This window comes from Aythya marila (genome assembly GCF_965140915.1).
Source record: "Aythya marila genome assembly, chromosome: 13".
Lineage (NCBI taxonomy): Eukaryota > Metazoa > Chordata > Aves > Anseriformes > Anatidae > Aythya > Aythya marila.
Window position 1 is genome coordinate 17,048,423 of NC_139054.1, and position 21,177 is coordinate 17,069,599.

At 47.8% G+C, this 21,177-nt stretch overlaps 1 protein-coding gene across 1 annotated transcript; it reads left to right on the forward strand.

Moving 5' to 3' along the window:
- The first annotated feature begins 9,618 nt into the window (after positions 1-9,618).
- Positions 9,619-21,050, forward strand: FGF16 (fibroblast growth factor 16). Its single transcript, XM_082771144.1, has 3 exons — positions 9,619-9,943; positions 15,984-16,087; positions 19,834-21,050. The coding sequence occupies exons 1-3, from the start codon at positions 9,670-9,672 to the stop codon at positions 20,077-20,079; spliced, it is 624 nt and encodes a 207-aa protein (XP_082627270.1). The 5' UTR covers positions 9,619-9,669; the 3' UTR covers positions 20,080-21,050.
- The last annotated feature ends 127 nt before the right edge of the window (positions 21,051-21,177 follow it).

A 21,177-nucleotide genomic window follows, 5' to 3' on the forward strand; every position in this document is an offset into this window, starting at 1 on the left:
CCCCACTAATCACATTATATGCTGTTTAACTTAACACTGCTCAGCTTTGTCTGATAACGTTGTAAATACCATTTTATTGTAAATTAGATTATACAGACCTTCCCAGAGCTTAGGTCAGTTCTTGCGTGAGGTCCTTGTTCTCCCTCCCCTGTACTATCCCAACGCGAATCGTTTCAGTGTCTAACCCAGGGCATTTCTACAGGAGGAAGCACAAGAAGAAAAGCCTAACCCATTGCCTGTTTCTAAGTCAGCACTGCAGACTGCAGTAAGTGGACAGAAGACTCCATACATCTGTTCTTTTTCTCATTCTTTCCTCAGAATAAAATCAATATTTTTTGTTTTTCTCTTGAAACTGGCTGGATTTCATTACAATCTTCCTGTGAGGTAGCTTATATTTGAGACCTATCATTTCCTTCTACCAAGCCTAAGCTGAACTATTGCCGTTAGTAGCTGCTGTGTTCTTATCCAGCAACAAAAAAAAACTGGCCTTAAGGTTTCTGGTTTGTTTACAAAAGAAGCTGTAATTTTTCATTTATTTATTTTTGCATTGTGCCTGAGAAGTAGATGATTTTAATTTTCCAAATTTTGACATGTTTATTGCCAAAGGAGTTATCTGAAAAGTTTCTAATCTTTTAGAAAACCTCAGCAATGGTATATCTCAATATTTTTAGACTATTGCATGAGAAGATACTCCTCGTCTTCCTTCCCTCATTTTACCAAGGCCATAACTACCCATGCTATTAAAGCAGAGGTCAGAGAAGCCAGACTTCTGGGTCTATGCTCAGTTCTGCCCAGCTCTGTGTTTCTGTCCTCACTACAGTCAACACGGTCTCTTGGTGTCAACCTGAATTCTGCTGCACATCCAGAAGCAAACCTCTGAGGCTCGCGATGCCTCAGACAGAGCTATACCAACCCGGGACCAGAAATACCAGCTCCCTACACCGAAAGGAGGCTTTGATTTTGGCTGGTGTTGGAACCAGTTCTCAGGAAGGGTTTAGACCGTGCCTTCCCCACCTCCCATACTTGAGGCAGATAAATCTTATCATAATCAACCGAGAAAGAAAGCATAAGCAAGGCTTATATTTCCTCAGCACAAATAAGAGACACGAGAGAGTTGCCCGTGCTTGTTGCTCAGGGCCCAACACGTCCTTAGGACAACTTTCCTGCAAAATATGGTCTTAAGGAGTGCTAGCAGCTCGCAAAGGGAATGCAACACAGCCCAGGTGACTGCTCAGACCAAAGCAAAGCTAACACAAGTGCTAGCAAGGCACCAGTTAACTCCATTAAAGATAGATTCTCACGTCCTTGAGCAAGCCACCTGCTTTTTGCTTTCCCACATGTTCCCATCTGGAGAAAGGCCACAGCAATGCTATACAAACAGCGAAGGATGCTGTAAAATAAACATTTTGGGATCCTGCATGAAACTCAATCTGTGATTACTATATAGTGCAGTTGTGTAAGGACAATGCTATAAAAACTGGATCCTATTAACTCCTGATTTCGCATGACATTTGAATGAAACTCACATTACAAAACTCAAGTGGCTGTCCTGAAAAGAAACACTTCTCATCCCGAAGAAAGTTAATGCATGTTTCAAAGGGTGTCCATCAGATGCAAGCAAGTCTGTGCTCCCTTAGATAGCTTCTTCCTATCCATTGGCCACTGGCAGAATTTATCAAAAATGTGTCTTTACAGTGGTTTTCATAGCCAGTTAATTCCATTCTTCACAGACACATAGCGAGGAAGCAGTGTGACTTGCGGGGCAGCTGGCTGCTGGATCTCCAAAGTCTCATACAATGCAACGTTACTCGAGTCAACTTTGTGAAGTACCTGGCTCTTTTCCTGACAGCAGGTGTGTTATGCTGTATTTTAGTTAACTGATTCACTGAAGAACAAACCAATTAAAGTATAGAGGACTTATATACAGAAAAGAGTAATTACAAAATAATAAGCAAATCAGGCTATTCACTTTTTTTTTTTTTTTTTAAGTTTCTATGTGTCTCACAAGCATACAGCCCACTACTATAAAAATCAACTTGAGTAATGTTACTCATGTGAACCATCAGCAGTGAGGCTGAGAAGTTTCAGTCATCACAAGTGCCATAACCATGGCCTATTAGCATATTTAGGTATTTATTTATTTTTGCCCTTTTCTGTCCCTCTGTTTATTTCAGGCTATCCCATAAAAAAAATAGTCACCCAGTTCTAGAATAACTTCCAGCACAGACTTCCTGACCCCACCCCACATACTAATGCATTCCAGTTTTAGTTCTGCAGGGAGAGAACAAGTGTCACTGTCCTCAAAGACACACACAGAAAAGTTCAGCTACAGGACCAAGGATCCCAAAGCAATTTGACCACAGACAAATACAGAACTCTGTTCCAATTTGTAAATCTGCACTGCAGTCGCAGGACAAAGTTCACAGAAACAAGAGCTTGTGGAGGTATTTAGAAAACACTTCCAGGCGATAAGGCAAGAAAGCTCAATGAATCTTTGTATCTATGTTAAATACACAAAGCTACAGCCCTTTAGCAAGGAGAATGAACTTGAGGCAGCAGCACAGATAAAAATAACAAACTGATATGAGGAATTAACTGATAATCCCTACAGGTACCACAAGGGAAATGACCAGACTATTAGCTATGGCATGAACTCAAGCTCATAAAGGAACCTCGCTGTAAGAAGAGAGAAAGAGAGAAAAGGCGACATCATGGCTGGTGAAAACATCGTAGCCAAGAGAAAAAGATGTTCAGCATCAGGGATGTAGGGAGCTCCCCAGAGGGCTCAGAACAGCATCTGTGATGTGCCTATCGCTGTTTCATATTCCATAAACTATGTGGAAATGCTGCAGGCAGGTTGCTGATGATACAAAGTCATTCCCAAAAATGAAACCTAAAATGCATTCAGTGAGTGGGTGTTAAAATAGTAAATTTAATTCAAAGTTCATAAACGAAAAATAATGTATGAGGAAAGAGCCAGCCTCACTGTTCTTTAGATCAGTTATTGCCACTTCTGAAAGAGATCCTGGAGAAGTGGATAGTTCTCTGAAGAGATTGGCAGGGTGTTAGAATCTAGGAAAAAGACATCTCATTAGGAATTTTTTGGAGAACAAAGCAGAAAATGTCATTATTCCTCTGAATATACCCATGGTACGCCCACCTCTTCAACACTGAGCAGAGTTTCAGTAATTGTGGAAATACATAGCTACAGAATAGACAAGAATAATGGTGCTCCAAAGCTGCAGGTGATGTTGGGAAGCCTTAGCGTAGGGAAAACTTAAGCAAGCTGGAGCCTTTCAGCTTGGAAAACAAGAATAACAATGAAGTTCTAGACAAGCTGTTACAGCATGGAAAAGGTAAACAACAATGATTATTTAAAAACAGTCTTAACAGAAAAAAAAATAGGGCATCAACTCAAGCTGGCAGGCAGCAAGCAGGTTCAAAAGCAAACAAAAGGAAATTCATTTTCACACAATACCTAATGATGTTGTGGAACTCACTGCCACGGGATGTCATGGCAGCCAAAATCACAAGTGGGTTTCAAAAAAACTGATTAGACAATTTTATGGAAAAAGGTCCATCAAGGAGAATCAAAAACAATGATACAGCTACAGACTCCAGCTCAGGAAGGTGCCTACACCAGAAAGCGCTGGAAGCTGGGAGGCTTTGCCAAAGGAAGTATCACTCCATCCTCATCCTGTTTTCCATACTCTTTCCATACACAAGTTATTAGCCATTATCAAGAAGCAGGATATGGGGCTAGACAGACTTTTGCTGTGACTCTTTTATATTTGACCAATACCAACTGATACAGATAGAGACATACACGCCCCCATGGTCATGGACGATTCTGTAAAAATTTGATATAGTTAACAGACACACATGTCAGAATAACATAATACATGACATTTTTCACTGGAGTAGGACTAGAACCGGCTTTTGTGTTTCCATAGGTATGTTCTGAGTCTATGCTTTCCAGAGAGGAGTTACGACATTATCCTTTTTATTACCTAACTACAGCAAGAGACGGATCCAGTAGAAAGAACTAGCTCCATATTTCACCTGTAAGCCACAAAACAATTTACATCCTGCTGACTGAGAGCTTCTCAGCCTAAAACAAAGAAGTACTGAGGTACTGAAGTGCCTATCAAGTCTGTTGATCACAACTGTGCTGCACAGGTGCTTCAAAACACAGATTACAGCTTTAAGTCCCACTCTAGGTCTAGGATATAATTTGAAGTCACAGTAAGGCTCCAACACAACAAAGTGAAGCAGTCCTTTAAGATGTTGTTCCTTACAGACTTCAGCATCCTGAACACACTTTGCAACTTGAATGGCCTCCTTATCTTCTGCTTCTCCAGAAGTGAAAACAGAAAAGGAAGTGACTCACTGCTAAATGGGCGACCCCCACCCCTTAGCAGCCACGACAAACATGCTGTAACAGATTATTTACCACCCTTAATTGTTTCCTAAACCATGCTTTAAAAAAAATAGATGATAGCAAAAGGATTTTACCAAGATAGCCTTCTTCTAACTTCTGTCATGTTCCTTGGTTCAACTGGTCTGGGAAGGACATGCTGCTGTCTTGGCATGAAATCACAGTACAGACTACAAAGTAAAAGGTACATGCAAGATACGAGCACCGTGGACAGAAAACTTGTGTATCAGTCAGTGGCTACGTGGCAAGCTGCACTGGCATTGTAATACATGGAGTGGCACAACTGCACAGGTAGGTTTCTTCTGGTACACTTGGCCAAAAGCAGAAGCCTAACAACTCAGCAGTCCTATAATTCCAACACTAATCCCAAGAAAAAGTTCCAATTGGAAACTACTGTGATATGCACCACTTTCCCCCAGTTAAGATTCCCCCTCTGTTCCTGACACAGCCTCTAGTACTGGGAAATGTATCAGTATGAATAACTCCAGTCAGGAACCAAACCTGTGACAAGGAAAGGTGTAATTTTTCAGGGTGAATAAACCCCTTCAGTTTTCAAAATGGGAAAGAACCAAGGCAGAATTGCATAACTGAGTATCAACAAAGCGCTGACGTTCCTTTACACATCCATGTACGTAACTTGCTCCCCTATACAGGACTATAGAGAGCTGACTTAGACACAGGAATTCATGCTAAGGGGGTTCTCGTGAGTCAGCAGTGAGCCAGAAAAACTCTGCTTCCTACTTACTGATTCATATTGGGATTACTAAAAGCAGCAGATCCACGTCTGACACTGAAATAAACAGTAACTGGAGAAGGTGGGATTTCCCCCTTTGAAAAACACATCATTCATTTAGGCACCTGATCCCAAGACCAAGGCAGGCAAGTCTGGAGCTTTATCTCCAGACCTGCACTTTAATCTGCCACCAATTCTAGACTTGCTGCAAAAATATATACGTACTTCTATATATTGACTGAAATCCAGCTGTTTCATTCATGCTGCCTTCCATTACAAACCTTTCCAAAAGAGAAAGCAGTGATGTTTGTAACACACTTCTTAATGCAGTATCTGGCACAAACCGGGCCTATGCTGGGTTTAGGGCCTGGAAGTGCTACTACAAACGATAACAATAACATGAGCTTAAGTAAAAACAACCAAAGATAAAGACCAATAAACCATCCTTCACCCCCCTTAAGAAAATTTGTTTATTCACCCCCTCACAAAGGTGGTTGCCCTGTTTATCTGCCGGGGAACTTCAGACATTCCTTCCATGTGCAGCGCAGATGGTCGCCACACAACAAAAGGCAGAAGGGCTCCCTGCACACACAGAGTGGACGTGTCTGGTTTCTGGATAGACAGATGCCTGGCTGGAGCTACTGCTCCAGCAGGGCTGCTGTGCACTCAAAATCTCCCCAAAATACAGAAAATCATCAATATCCTTTGAAAACATCTCTTAGTGGAAAATGAGATTGTCTGGGAAAGCATAGATGCACAGTGACCTTGGTTGTGAGTCTTAATTCATTAGTGTGCATAAATTGTTTTGAGATCCTGCGGTGGGATGTGCTAGGGAAGCAGAATAATTATTCTAAAGTACAAGGCTCTGCTTTTTTCCTTTATCCTCAGATATTCTTCATGTCTGATTTTTGACTTATGGCCATTGTTACTTCAATTTATTTTTATTTTTAGCTATCCTGACCTTTTCTTGACCAAATAGAATTGCCCCAGGCAGAGGATGTGCAGTATCTAGGTTTGCTCATTGCATTTGTTTGTCTTACTCTTTTCTAATTAATTTACTGCTTTGCCCCCAGTCCTGCTCTTCCTATCATTTTATACCAAGATATCAAATGCAGCTGCTCACTGCAAATAGTAATTATTTTGCAAATAAATGCCATCAGTATTTTTACTACCTTGCTACACATCAATCACAGTGTATGGGAAAGGGCCTGCAACGTTCACGTGTGCCAGCTGAGAATAAATATCATTGGTAGTTCTTCCGTGAATTGAAATACAAGATAGTCTGGCAATAACCATTTCAATTACCAAGGTAGACAATACAAGCTTTAATCAACGAGTAAGCCAGGTGAACTGCATAAACTATAACACAGCAGAGCAGAAAATTAGTTCTGTAACACATCACACTTTGTGTCGCAAATTGTGTAAAAGTGTCTATCCTCATTCAAGAAATTGCTGAGTGCATACCTGTTTTCTATCTGATATAGGAGAAAATACCTAAAAACATTTCTTTTTCCAAAGAATTTATTCTAGCTTTGAGTATTCAAAATACATACCTTTTATTCTTCAAACAATACAGGGCACAACTCTCTCTGCTCTTTCCTCAGCTTAGTAAAAATGTAAACAAACCAGGAAATTAAAGACAAAAAACAAAAGAGAAAGCTACCTTTTCTGCATCCTGTTGTGCCTAAATAGAACATTTTGTACCAGCCCATACAACTTCTCAATAAAACGTATTGCGGACACTTCAAAAGCTGGCCATAATCATGGAGAGTTAAGTGAGGAATGTCAGCTTGGATGAGGGATTTCTCTGCTTTTGTTATACATTATTTAAGTATGGAGATTTGTGTTTTGTTTTGTTTTTACTTTATCTTGGATTTTACTGTAATGTAGTTTAAATCTTACTCTTTTTTTTTTTTTTTTTTTTTTTCAGTTTCCTAAGTATTCCTATAAGTGATTGTATGGATTTGGGCTTAAGGATACTGTAACAGATCCAGAGCCTGTTGAAGTCAGTGGCAGAAGCCTCCACATGGTTTACTTAGTCCTTTAATAAGAAACTGTCTTTTTCTCTCTCTTCTTAATACTCCTATGATCTACCTTCAGACATATTTAGGAATGAGGTGAAATCCTGGTCTCTATGAATCCAGAGGCAAAACACACTCACTTAATTCAGCAAGCCCACGTTTTACAGAAGAGCGTATTTGATTGTACTGGGATCATTCACATTATACGAATTTCATGCATTAAATTCACAGCATTAACAGGATTATGACCTTAGCAGTTACTCAGATTTGGTGTGTTCCTCCTCGGGCTTCTCTCATTTTCAGCAGGCAAAGTTTGTTTCCTTCAGTTACCCAACCACACCTGAATCTTCATATAAATAACACAGACATAAAAACACCATCTTTGCTATGGGATGCCTGAACTCCACAGACAGTGGTATCCCCATGTAACCATACATGACAAATAGCCAGCAAACACACTTGTGCAGATTTTACTACCTCAGGAACAGACTACGTTTTAAAAACACCCATGGTTTTAGGCTTCATGTGTCAAGTTCTGCATCAACTACACCCCTTTTACAGCCGCAGCTCTGACAGGAACAAACACCCCCATCTCGCACTTAAAAACCAGATCCCTCACCCGCTGCAGATGCACGTGTGGATACTCCATGTCGTAATATCACAATTTTCTTCACGTCCTCACAACAGAGCATTGCCCGGGCCTGTGGGGGAAAGGGGGATGCATGTTATGGTCATTCCAACCCTCCCTCTGCCTTGGGATAGATGTGGGGAGAAGCGTCCCACTGCAGGGGGGCTTAGGGGTGAAAACCCTTCGCAGGAGAGACTTGATGAGAGGAAGCCCATGAGGGCACAGATCCCACTGAGGGGAGAGACTTGATGAGGGGAGACCCATGAGGGGAACCCTGCTCCTCTGGAGGGGAGCTACTTGCAGAGCCTCTGAGAGGTGGAAGACTTGCTGAGGGGCACCCACTGTAGGAGAGACCCGTGAGGGGACAGCCAGGCTGAGCAGAAACCTGCTGAGAGGAGCTCCCCAAGGAGGGGTAAGTCACCCTGAGGGAAGCTGCCTGCCAAAACAGGAGACCAGAGAGGGGAGATCCATGAGGGGAAGGACGCGCGGAGGTGACAGACCTACCGAGGGGAACGTCACTGAGGGGTGTCCCCTCCTGAGGGGAGCTGCCCGCCAAAACGCGTGACCCACTGAGGGGGCACCCATGAGGGGCAGGACCCGCTGAGGCACAACAAACCCACAGAGGAGCGAGTCCTGAGGGGAGCTACCTGCCGAAGGGGCAGATCCCTGAGCTGTGAGGCCCCTTGCGGCTGCCGAGACCCTCTGAGGAGGGGTCCGAGGCTGCAGCCCGAGGTGTCCCCAGCGGCGGAGCGGGCTGTTTTTGCGGAATGTTTTTGCGGGGGGGTTTTGGGGAGCTGGTTTTTTTTGGGGGGGGGCTCTCCCCTGGTCCTTCCCCTCCCCTGGCGGGGCACGGGGCGATGCGGATCCCCCGCTGCCCTCAGCGGGCTCTCGGCGAGCAGCGGCAGCGCCGCCTGGCGGGGCCGGGCTGAGGCGGGGCGGCTCCGGCTGCGGCCCCTCAGCGAGGCTCGGGCGCTGCCCGGCCGGGCTGGCGTTTTCCCCTCCCCTGGCGTCCCGCACGTCTCCCCGTGCCTGCCCTCGTCCGTCTGCGGCGCTGCCGGCAGCTGCTGCCACGGATACGGTGTCGGAGGGCGCGGAAACACCTGTCTGCAACGGGAGGAAGGTGGCGAGCGAGCCCGGGCTGCCCAGCGCCGGCCCCGGCCCCTCAGCGCCCGCCGCTTGTAAACCCGGCCGTAAAAACGCCGCGGGATCACTTTTCAAAGAGATCGCTTTGCAGCTCGGACGCTGGAGAGAAAAAAAAAAAATATATATATATATATTAAAAAAAAAAATAAAAAATAAAACACGGTCCCCTACGTGTTAGTTTTTCCACAGCGGTCGGTGTGAGGCGGGGGGGGGAAGGACACGGCCGGGGCTGCGGGGCACTGACAGACCCTGGGGGGGCCGGGAGGGGGCTCCGGGCTCCGGGCAGCCCCCGAGGGGGAGCCGGGCCGGGGCCGCATCCCCGGCTGCGTGCGGGGGCTCCGTGCTCCCAGCCGGGACCTGCCCGGAGCCTCGCGTGGAGCTTTTCCCTGCCGTGTTTTTTTTTTTTTTCATAATAAAAGAGGGAGGGAAGCTTTTTTTTTTTTTTTTTAAAAAAAAAAAAAAAAAAAGGATCAGAGAAAGGAAAAAAAAAAAAAGCGATAGCCAAAGGGGATGCCAGTGAGGTGTGGCTTGCATTTAAATATCCAATATGTCAATGTAAGGGGAGTGTGTACGTATATAAAGTGCCGTTCGCATCCGCGAGCGGGCCCCAGCCAGCCATGGGAGGCGCGGGGAGCCGGGGCGGGCCGCGCGGGGCCGGCCGGGCTCTGAGGGGGCCCTGAGGGGGCCGCTGCTCGCCCGCGGCCCCATGGCCGAGGTGGGCGGCTTCCTGGGGGCGCTGGACCCCGAGCTGCACGGCTTGCCCCCGGCCCTGGCCGGGCTGCCCCTGGCCGACCCGGCCGGCTTCCTCAACGAGCGCCTGGGGCAGATCGAGGGGCGGCTGCAGCGCGGCTCGCCCACCGACTTCGCTCACCTCAAGGGCATCCTGCGGCGGCGGCAGCTCTACTGCCGCACCGGCTTCCACCTGGAGATCTTCCCCAACGGCACGGTGCACGGCACCCGGCAGGACCACAGCCGCTTCGGTAAGGGCTCCCGGCGGCAGGTGGCGGCCCGGCCCGGCGGCAGGTGCCTCCCCCGGCCCCGCTCATTAATTAGCCCGGCAGCGGCCGGATGCAATTAGGCTGCTCAGCGAGCGCGCCCGGCGGGGCGGGCGGGTCGCGCTTCCCCTCCTAGCAGCCCTGCAGGTGCACAGGGACGAGCCCCGGGGAAGAAAAGAGGGGGGAAAGAGGCAAAAAAATGAGTAAAAGTGGATGGGGGCACCGCGGGGTGGCCGCTTCAGCGCTGCCCGTGCCCCTGGGCTTAACCCCGAGGCAAGCAAAGGGAAGCAGGGAGCACGTCGGAAAAAGAAATTCCTGGCTTTCTCGTGTATTTTTTTTTTTTTTCTTTCTCCTTCTTCTTTTGGCCTCGGCAGATATCTGTGAGCTAATGTGATTTCTTCTCCTTGCATGAATTTCGTTAGGAGTGTCTCCCCCGAGCAGGCAGGGATCGGTTGGCTGGACGGGCGGCTGCAGCTCGGTTTCGGGAGGTTGTTGGAAGGGAAAGGGGAAGCTGAAGGGGGAAAAATGCTTAGGGGACCTCCGAAAGGAGCAGACGGAACAATAGGCAGAGCGCTGTGGATTTACCTTGCTGTCTGGAATAAAGCTGGAAGACTTCAGAGCCTGTATCTGTGTCACACGAGAGCAGGGATCTCTAATGAGACTCTATGTAATCTTCAAAAAATGCATCCCAAGCCACAGGCGAAGGAGTACAGTAAGTTTGAGCACAGCTAAGAAAAATTCCCGCTACTTCAGCATCTAGTGCAGGTGTCTGGGTAAGCTATCAACAAGTCCCATGCCAGTGATCTCAGCTATGTTGTCAACAGGTTGCGAGAAGTGTTCGCAAGACTTTTTACAGTTTTCAAGTGATTTAACTCCTCGGTGAAGGGAATTCTTTTTTGCCTTTAATTGTTTGCAACCGGTGCTTTCTGAGACTTCAGGAACGCCGCCGCCGCTGCTATTGTTGTTGTTAGTTTAAGGCAGGTTTTTGGAACAATTGGAAAAGCTTATCTGTGAACTGTGCTTTCCATAAACACCAGGTGTGTGTGTAACATGTCCCTGCCTAAATCAACAAGAAAGTCATAACCTGCAGGTCAGAGTAAGGTACTAATGGGCTCGTGGGGCAAGTGTTCTTTAATTACCTCCCGAAAGACACATATCTTTTAACCTTTAAAAAGAAACTGAAAGCGAACCCACTGCATCTGTTTGCTTTTTAGTTTAATCTGCCAGTTCTTTTTTTTTTTTTTTTTTTTAAACCTATCTTTATACGGGTAAACCATTTCAGATGGCTATATCTATCTCAGTCCCACTTTTTAAAAGATTGAGTAAAATAAACGTATTTCCAAACAAACTTTGGAAGAATGCATTAAACAGGCTAAAACTTTTCATGAATTTTGCACACTTAAGCTTAAGTCACACAGTGTGTTCAATAAATCGAAGCATTGGCATTCCCTAAGCGTTTTAGCAGTCAGCATCCAGCTACGTAAACTAGACCAGACTTCAGATATAAAATATTATAGTTTTCTGCTTCAGGGTTTTCCCAGAGGCAGTGTAAAATAAATAGTTATTTGTTGTAATTGCAGGACAAAGCCCCACAGGATTAGACTGGAATCCTCATGTTCAGATAAAGTTGGACTGAATCTCGCTGCAGCAGAGACTCAAAGCAATAACGTATTGGCACACAGCATTCACCATCTGCATTCGGTAGCCATGAATATTTAAATTCCAATGTTATTGGTATGGTTCGTATTAGGATGTCATGTATCGATGCATTCCTAAATTTTGCATGCAGCAGGCAGAAAGCAGGAACTTATTACAGAAACAGGCAGGCTGTACAGTGCTGGGGAGCTACAAAACTACACCGAGGGATCCGGAGCTAGAGAGGGTTTCAGGGTAGCAGTTTGAAGCCGCCTTAAATCTAGGGGCACCTGGGGAAATACTTAGAAACCCTGTATGATGGTTTGGCAGATCGAGCCCACATGGCTGGAAGGTGCTCCCTGATCTCCCGAGCAGATTATTAATGTGCTTGCTCCAGGGATGGCTCGCAGGGACGCCCCAGCACAGGCACGTATCCAGCTGCAGGGGGGATGGAGGTTGGAACTGGGCTCTGTATCCCTATCTCTGATTACTGGAAGGGGTTCAGGAAAAGACAGACAGTATCTGCACCATCCCAGAAGTTAGCAGATGTGTATGTCATCCAAGTCTTTCAAGGAGAAAAATAATGAGCCTGGCGATGGCAGCCGAGGTCCTAACAGGAAGGATTAAGGGAGAGATTAATTTGTACCACAGAAGTCAAGGGATGTGCCAGCAGGAAACAGGGAAAGCAGCAGAAGCATCTACCCACAACGCCTGAGTGGTCGCAGCGACTATTGCCTCTCATCTGTTGAGGACTGGAGCTTTCTGAAATCACACCTGTCCCCTGGAATGTGACATTTTATACTTGTAAAAACACAGATTCGCACAAGAATGACAGCGTGCAGCTTATTTTTCCTAGAGGAGGCTTAACGCAAAGTTTGGTGAAGCTCTCCAGGATCCTTGGAAGAAAGCTTAGACAACAGGAGTGCCCAAATGCTCTCTCTGAACTGGCAGCTCCACCTGAGCCATCCCAGGAAAAAAAAATAAAAATAAAATGAAGTGTTTTTAAAAATGTATCTATCTTCTCACTGCATCTGCTAGGAACCTTCCTGTACAGAGACATAAAGGATGGTCAAAGGCTGGAGAGGGTTTGGATTGACATTACCACCCCTACGAGAAGAATCCGTCTGCAGAGGGAAGTGAGATCAGTCTGCCAGGAAAATCCTTGCCAGGAGGAATTGCTCCCCTTCTGCCTCGAGTCTGTTTTACACCAGCACTCAACAAGCAACTCCAACAGCGCTTTGCTGCAAGGGAGGAGAGGAAAAGGCCTCGAGTTAGTGCTGGAGACTACTAAAGGGAGGAAACAAAGCTCTTCTGGGGTACAAATCTGGTAATGGATCTGTAACAGAGCCTCTTAGAGAAGCTGGTGAACCCTCCAGAGCAAGTTTTGCAGTAGATTTTGACATTCAGACTGCGGTGCACCTGTTCCCAAACAGTTGTTGAGGTTTTTAGCTGAAGCTTTAGGTTTGTGGACATTGATACAACATCTGAGGTTGTTTCTGTACCCCGGCTCGTCAATACAGTCATGCAGGAAGAGACAGGTGCAGCGAGCTGAATTGTTCTTTGAGGGATAGTTTGGGGTAATGCGAGAGCGCGTGGGGCTGGCCGCCACAGCGCTCAGATCATGCAGTGCTCTGGTGTTAAAGGGATCCAGTTGGAGTCTCAATCAAATCTCTCCTAATGTTATCTAAAAAGACTCAGCGAACAAACAGAATGAATAATCGAAGCATGAAAAGTGAGGGCAAGTCCTGAGGGAAAAGAAAAAAAGAGAAAGGGAAAAAAAAAAAAAAAACAGCAAGCCATGGTCTACCACAAAAACACACCGCCACAACGTGAAAGAAAATTCTTGATCTGGCCCCAGTGGCCGCTCCCTGTGCTGCTGGAGATCAGATGTACGAAGCTGCAATTTTGTCTAGCGACTGGAGTGAGCTAAGGACAGGATGGATATTTGCCCACATTTTTTCAGCCTTCACTCTGTCTCCTGACTTTTGTGGGTTTAAGTTACGTTCTGAGTGCTATTCGAACAGAGCTGTCTTCGGTGCACATCTCCAAGGGCCATCAGAGATCAGGAGAGGGGAGTACTGACAGTGACACTGGCAGGAGAGGTTGTCATAGGTCCACCTTGCAGAAATCTCGGTTGCAAGAGCAGCAAGTGCACAGCTAACGTGCACCAGAGGAGCGGTGTCTGGCCTCCTGGGGAGGGCTGCGCTGCTCTGGGATGCCCTCACCAGGGCTTTGGAGATGGCTCCGAATGCCACAGACTGAGCCTGCTGGTGGATAAACTCAAGAAGAGCTCTCTGCTTCCCTTTCTCCAACATCCCTTGGTTCCTAAGCAGGCCTGGGAGCATTCTCCTGTTTCTCAGGGACAACAGAAGGTAAATTTAAGGACCAAAGGCAAACCAAGCAACCCAACTGGTACCCGTAGGGTCGATCTACGGCTCTCCAGGTAGCAGACATTTTTCACTTGAATGTCCGCTTGTCATCAGCCTGGATCCCCATTTCTAGGGATCCCTGTACTCCTTTCCCCCTGTATTACTTTTTTCTTTACTTTTCTGAATCACCATGCCACTGTTCAGAGGGGTGAGTGCGTTCCCGTTACTCAGAAGTAGCGGCTGTCCTTATTTTTGTCCTGCAGGTGGGGAAAGGGAAGTGCGCAGCAGGTCAGTAACTTGCTCCACGTTTCAGGACCTGTGGGGAGCGGAGGCAGAAGAAAACCCTTCATCCTGCACCTCTTCCCTCCCTGCTCATACCTCTGTTCAGATAAGAAACCCCGAAGCTCGGTGCACGAAGAGCAGAGCCAGCTCCTGGAGGGCTGCCTGTGCCCACTGCCTGCTCTGCGGGCAACGTGTGCCCAGCCTGGGCACGCAAGGGAGAGGAAAGAACCGACTCTCTGGGAAAATCCATAGCTCTGGAGTCCCTTGAAGAAAATGTGGGACATCTGGAAAGGCTGTGCTTTCTTTGTGCTTTGTAGGACCTAATGGAAAACGAATGCACTGACGCATTGTGCTGCTCGCCAGCAGCCCAAAGCCCCACGGAGAACAAGTTACCCCGCTCTGAGTGTAGCTGGGCGTATTTCAGCCTGGCAAATTTCTGCACTGGTCTAAAATTCAAGTTGCCTGTTTGCTTTCCTGTGTGTCTCAAGGAATTCCAGCTCCTGGGTCCATATTTTGTCTCCGCCCCGCAGCACCTGCTGGCTGCAGACAGGCGAGCCGTAGCGCCGACAAAAAGTCTGACACGAGGCAGAAAGTCCAAGTCTTGCACCTGACCAACCCGTCTGCGCCCAGCTGAGGGGTCTGGGGCCGCATATCTGCCCTATATTTAGGCGGTGACACCCTCAGAAAGTCAGCACAGCCACACCTGACCGCGCAGAGGATCCCTTTGCAGGGCCGAGGGCTGCCTGCCGCCGGAGTCAGCCGGCTCCGGTGGCCGAACGTCACGCGGCGCTTTTAGACCCGGGGCACGCTCTGCAGAGGAGCTGTGGGAGGTAACCCGATCGGTGGGGCAATCGCTCGGGACTGGACATCTTGGGAGCTATATTAAGGCACCTGGAGCCCGGCGAAAGGTTAGAGCAACTCTGCCCTCCTGGCAGCGGACACACCCTGCCCGTTCATCAGACAGATCGGGGATGGTGCAAACCCTCCTCCTGCCTCCGCCGCAGCCTCCTGGCTGACTCGTTCAGCGCTGGATGAGCACAAGCTGCCCAAACCCTCAGGATTGGGAGCATGTGAGATATTCAGAGTCTCACCCAGCCCCTCTAGGAGGCTTTTCCCTGGAGCTTGGAGGGGGCAGGTGGCGCAGGCGCGTTTCTACCTGTGCATACCAGAGGTTGGCTTTATCCCTGAAGACTCTATGCATTTCGGGGTGGCAAGCACCTCACTGCAGCAGCGGGAACAGGACAAGCCTCACAAACACATTTTCTAGTGCTTTTCATTTATTTTTATTGAAATCATCACTTTATAATTGTGTGGGGCTGTCTTCTCATGCCAGAAGCTCTGTGGGGACAAAACTCCCTTGGCTTTTGGTGAAGAGGAAAGACCCAGGGTGGCAACAGCCTTGTAAAACTGCTTGTGGGCCAGGCACACGTTTCTGCATCTCTCTTTTTGGTGATTTAAAAAAAATAAATAAAAGCAACAGCTACGCCTAGCGCTCCTTTTCTCATTAGGAAAGGGAATTTCCCTCGGACAAGTCAAGTTCATAACGCTGGAGAGAAGTCTGGGGTGGAAATTGAAGGATTGCGTGCGTGTAGGACTGCAGACTTAAGAACTGTGCAGTTATAAATAAAGTAAGCAAGGTCTGTGAGAAGCTCTGCTTGGGAAATGCCGTTTCATGTTTGTCACTTCAGCCTGGCGTCAGTTCTGCCACCTGTATGATTTGCATTCCTTTTCTCTCCTAGGGATTTTGGAGTTCATCAGCCTGGCGGTGGGGCTGGTCAGTATCCGTGGGGTGGATTCGGGACTCTACCTCGGCATGAACGAGAGAGGCGAGCTGTATGGGTCGGTAAGTTCCAGATCTCGGGAGGATACGAAATACACAGCAACCTGGGCTGTGGGGCCTCGTCGGTGTCACCAGCTGTGCCCGTCACAGGCCTCCAAAGTCCATGTGGTGCCACATCCCTCCACCGTACCCACTGGAGGCAGAGCACCAGTGGCAGATACAAAACGGGGTCACAGGGAGGGGGATGCACTCCCCCAGTGATGGCCAGCGCAGGGTGCAGCACCTGGGGTGCTGTGGGGGGTTACTGGGCTTAGCCTCTTGGAAACAGGGCAGGAATGGACAGCTAAAGGCACAGGAGGGAAAATTAGCATCAAAACGGGTGGGGTTTGAATGTTTTCATGAGTAACGTCACATTTATTGCCCACATTGCCCATATTGCTCAGGATCTGCATGGATCTGCAGGTCTTACATGTGTGTTACAGTTCTCTCATGGAAGCTGAAAGTGTGGTGTGTTATTTTTATTATAGCATTCTCTACAGCTCCTTTTAGGAGTTTAGGGAAGTTTCTCATAATTTCCTAAAAATACCCTTTCAGACTGAAGTTTTTCCTGTTTTGCCAAAAGCCCCATGTAACCTTCTTGCTGGCTTTCCTCTCAGCACAAACTCCTTAACGCCTCATTCAGCAGATGGGACTGAAATGGTGCAGATCCCCCGCGGGTGCACCCCGTAAGAGCTCTGCCATCCTGGGTTAGGTCCCCACTGACCCGAAGAGAGCCAAGCTGTCCTCTGCCCGCTTCTACTCGAGTGTTTAGGCACGTAGGCAAAATGCCAAGTCTCAGTAGCTGGGCAGAGTCCTTCCTACAGGACTCAATTCCTAATTATTGAATTCAATATAAAACAATTAGTTCTAGTCAGCTAGAAGAATTGCTTCTATTCTGAAAATTAATTGCATTCTGGATAGCTTTTTTTTTTTTTTTTAAGGTTACTTTTCTGTAGCTGCTGCGCTGCATCAGTGCCTTTTCATCAGATGCCCCCTTGCCTTGAACTCAACTCATCACCAGGGTGTGGTTTTTTTAAATGTGTCTTTCTAGATCAGCACCCTATGTGAGGACACTGGGGTTTTTTTGAGGGTGGATCACAATAATTTTAAAATGACATAAAATAAATCGGCTTTAAACCAAAGTGGAAGGCACAAACTTTCTCTACCAAAGCCAGATCAACCTCATAGTGCAGAACTTGTAACCTTGTGTTCAATGCACATAGAGAAGCCTTCAGAAAACTTTTTCTTAGAGAACAGTAATGATAAAACATGAGTTTCCATCATCTTTTCTTCTCCCTTTCCCATCTACTGAGATTGCTACAGCCACTTTCACTACTTTTGAGGTTCAGGTACCAACGCTTATATGAGATAACCAAGTGCTAACATTGATTGATAACTTTTCTTTTTCCACTTCACTTCCTTAATAACATCTACCCAAAACAAAAGAGCAGAGACAGTGATTACCTTACAAGCATGCAAGACAGATAAAAGGTGAAGTCACCAGGAATCCATAAAACACAGAAATTTTAAACTTCAGAAATCGGCTCAAGCCTAAAACCACGCAGCAGGACCCCTCCTGTTAAACTCCAAGGCTGTTCAACAGCTCCTGGAATTGCAGCTTTTACTCATTCATGCTGAAAACGAGGGCACAAACCTGCGTATCTCCTTTGCTTTCAAGCCCTGCAGCTCTGATCATGAATCAACAAACAGAGTTAATTAAGTTCCAGGGCCTGTCTTAATACTACCTCCCAGAAAAAACAAAGATACAATTTTACAAGGCTTTACCTGGAAACTGAATTGACTTTAAGACATCATCATGGGAGTTTTCTCTGTTGTTGCACCCTGCACACTAGGAAACACACTGGACACTGCAGGGATGACAGCGACCCCAATCTGAATTGTGCAGAAGTCACAAGCCAGGTCCCCAAATAACCCTGAAGTTTTAAGATCTGTAATATGCGGGCTGTGCACCGATGGCTTTTCAGAAGGGAAAGCCACTGCATTATTGCTACTTAAAGGTCCATAGAGCAGCGTGTAACAACAGCATTAGCATTACGATGGTGTTTGAGGAGCTTGCAGCAGAGGGGTGTTTTTAAAGTTTCTGCAAGTGCCGTGTTCCCCTCAGTGCCAGCTTCACGTGCTGCATGCATTGATGGAGCAGCATCAAGCACCAGAGCCAGCCACTGCCACCAAGGCACTTGTGCTACGTTTTCCACCAATTTCAGAAATAGAAGCAAGTACCTGGAGCAGTGAGTCCCGGGCAGTGCCCTGCATCGCCTCAGGCTCAGTGGGGACGTCCCAGGGCTGGCAGGAAAATAAATGGTGTCCTGCAGAGCCAAGATGTTTTAGAGCAACACGGTGCCTCCAAACAGCCCGGTGAAAGGCATGCAGCTGGGGGCAACGCAGCAGCGCTGCTCTGCAGTTGGTCAGTAGCTTCCAGGGTGTTTTGAGTAGGTGCCACCCTAGGAGGGAGGGGAAGAAGTGCATGTTCACTGACAGATCTGGGAAGGGAAACCCGCAGCTCCCCTGCTCTCAGATGACAAGAGCTGTGGCGGAGGCTTTTGGAGGATTCACGAGTTTCCTCAGGGTTCACTTAATTAGCAGCAAAACACTCAAAACAGGTTTTGAGTGCAGGTGAGCTCCTGTATCTTATTACAAAACACCTACTGCAGGCAGTAACATTTACTGAGCACTCCGTGCAGCACAGATAAGACACATTCCCTACCCAAATAATTCACCGTGTGGGTACAGACTCTGTAATGTTCTAACATCCTACGTCTGCAGCCCGCCTTTCATCTGAAAGGCCTGACCCCTCCTGGGCGATCCCCACGGGGTCTGCGGGTCCCCTGCCACTCAGTGCAGCCACCCCACAGCCCCCAGGTCCTGGTGGGGCCGGGGACAGCCCCGCTCCTCGCTGCGACCCAGCCCAGCCCCACAGCTGGCCCGGGAGAGATCAGAGCCCGCGGGTGACGGCCACTGCCTGAAAAGCCACCGTGTGCTGCCAACAGCCCCCGGGGCAAGGGGTCAAGGGGCTGTGGCTGCGTGACACGGGTGGCATCCATCCCCCAAACCCGATGTGTGATGCCCTGGCCGCGTGCTGGCACGCACTCATCGCCTCACCTAAATCTCCCCCGGGGTTAGGCGTCCCCGGGGCGCTGCTCCCCGTGCAGACCTCCCCACGTCTTGTTATGGCCTCACATCACAGCTCCCTGGCGCTTCAGAAGATGAAAGGCCCGAGGAATGCTTTCATTCCCATTGCAGCCTGTGTTGTTACGTGCCTTGAACTCTCACCCGCTCGCTCGCCCTGCCGGGAGGTGCCTCGTGTGCGTTCCCTGCGCGTGGGGCTGCCGGGGGGGCACGGCCCCGGCTGGGCACCCCCTGCGCCCTGTGGGACAGGCGCCGGTCCCACAGCCAAGGCCGCGAGCTCCACGTTCACACCCCGACCACAGCCACGTGGCTGCCAGGCTTGGAGTTTTGCTGCAGCCGTGTGTTATGTTCAGTGGAGGGCCTTGCAAAGCGCACGCCCACCTTCTCCTTCCGTCTCCTTCCTCCTTCAGCTTCAGAGGTCTCTGGGGCCGGGCTCGTGCCCGTTTCCAGCTTTCACCCACGATCATCATCCCCAGCAGCACAGTCCCCTCCTCAGGGGAGCCAGAAGCAGGTAGCTAGGAAAATTATAGGAAAAAAATTGAAGGAAATAGGAAAATACATTTTTTTTAATTTTTATTTTTTGACACCCGTCTTTTTCTTCTCACATCCCTGCCCCAACGCAGAAGAAGCTCACAAGGGAGTGCGTTTTCCGAGAGCAGTTTGAGGAGAACTGGTACAACACGTACGCCTCGACCCTCTACAAGCATCCCGACTCGGAGAGGCATTACTACGTGGCGCTGAACAAGGACGGCTCCCCCCGCGAGGGATACAGGACTAAGAGACATCAGAAATTCACTCACTTTTTACCGAGGCCTGTGGACCCTGCCAAAATACCTGCAATGTACAGAGACCTCTTCCACTACAGGTGATGTTTCCTGCAGCTGCCCCGTCAGTGTACATACTTGGGCTCCCGAGCTTTTTCCCAGAGCACTATATTAATAGTCATTCCATCAATCCTGTAAACGTAGATGACATAGGAAAGCACTTACATTGAATTCAGACACTGCTGTTCCTCCTTGTTTCAAGCGTATATCGAACGTGGGTTATTTATGGGGGTGGGGGTAGGGGAAGGGAGGGAACCCTGCGTATAATCTTTCATTTTCGTTCACTTTCTTTACTCGGTGGCTGTCGGAGAGGCCGAATATTCAATGTTATGGTTGCTTAAAGGAGCAAACAGGCGAGCAAACTTGATCACCAGGGGGAGGAAAAAATAAAAACAACTAAAAAAAAATAAGAGAGAGAGAAAGGAAGAAAACAAAAGACCACAGAACTGCTACAGATGCTGCTGATAAGCTTGGGATAGTTACCGGCAAAGAAAAAGCCTTTCAGATGGTGCCCTGCTTCAGCAGCCCAGGAGTTTGCTACGTGGATGATGCTACAAGGACTGGTCCTGATGTGTGGGGTGTTTCCTGCTGTTGGGGTGGGAAGGGGCTGAGGAACATTATTCAGATGTAAGCATGGATACTGTGCATAGGGACAAAACTATTTATAAAATGTATATGATATTTATTTTATATATTTATTTATTTCAAAATAATTTTATTTTTAATGAGAGATGCTATGACCGGATTTTCATCAGGAAGAATAAGGTCCTACTGAAACAGGAAAAAAAATGAGTTTTAAGAGCTTATCGGCAATAAAATTGTCTTTATATTGTAGATTTCTTGCTAGCCCTTTTTTTTTTGGTGCTCCTTAACAATTAACCGAGTATTTTCTGATCGATGTGAAGATTAAGACCACCTATAAAAAGGCTTTGGACTTTAGATAAATTTCCTAAACTCCAAACTCTTACAGAAGGGCAGCATCAAATTGTAGCTGGAACGGCTCTGGGAAGCGTGGCCCCAATGAAACGAGCAGCTGGACATGAAACGAAGCGTGGGAGCTGAGGACGGCAGATCCAGCCCTCCCCTGTGTGCTGCCAGGGACAAAACCAGCCCCCAGGCCACGCAGGGCGCCCGGCACCCACC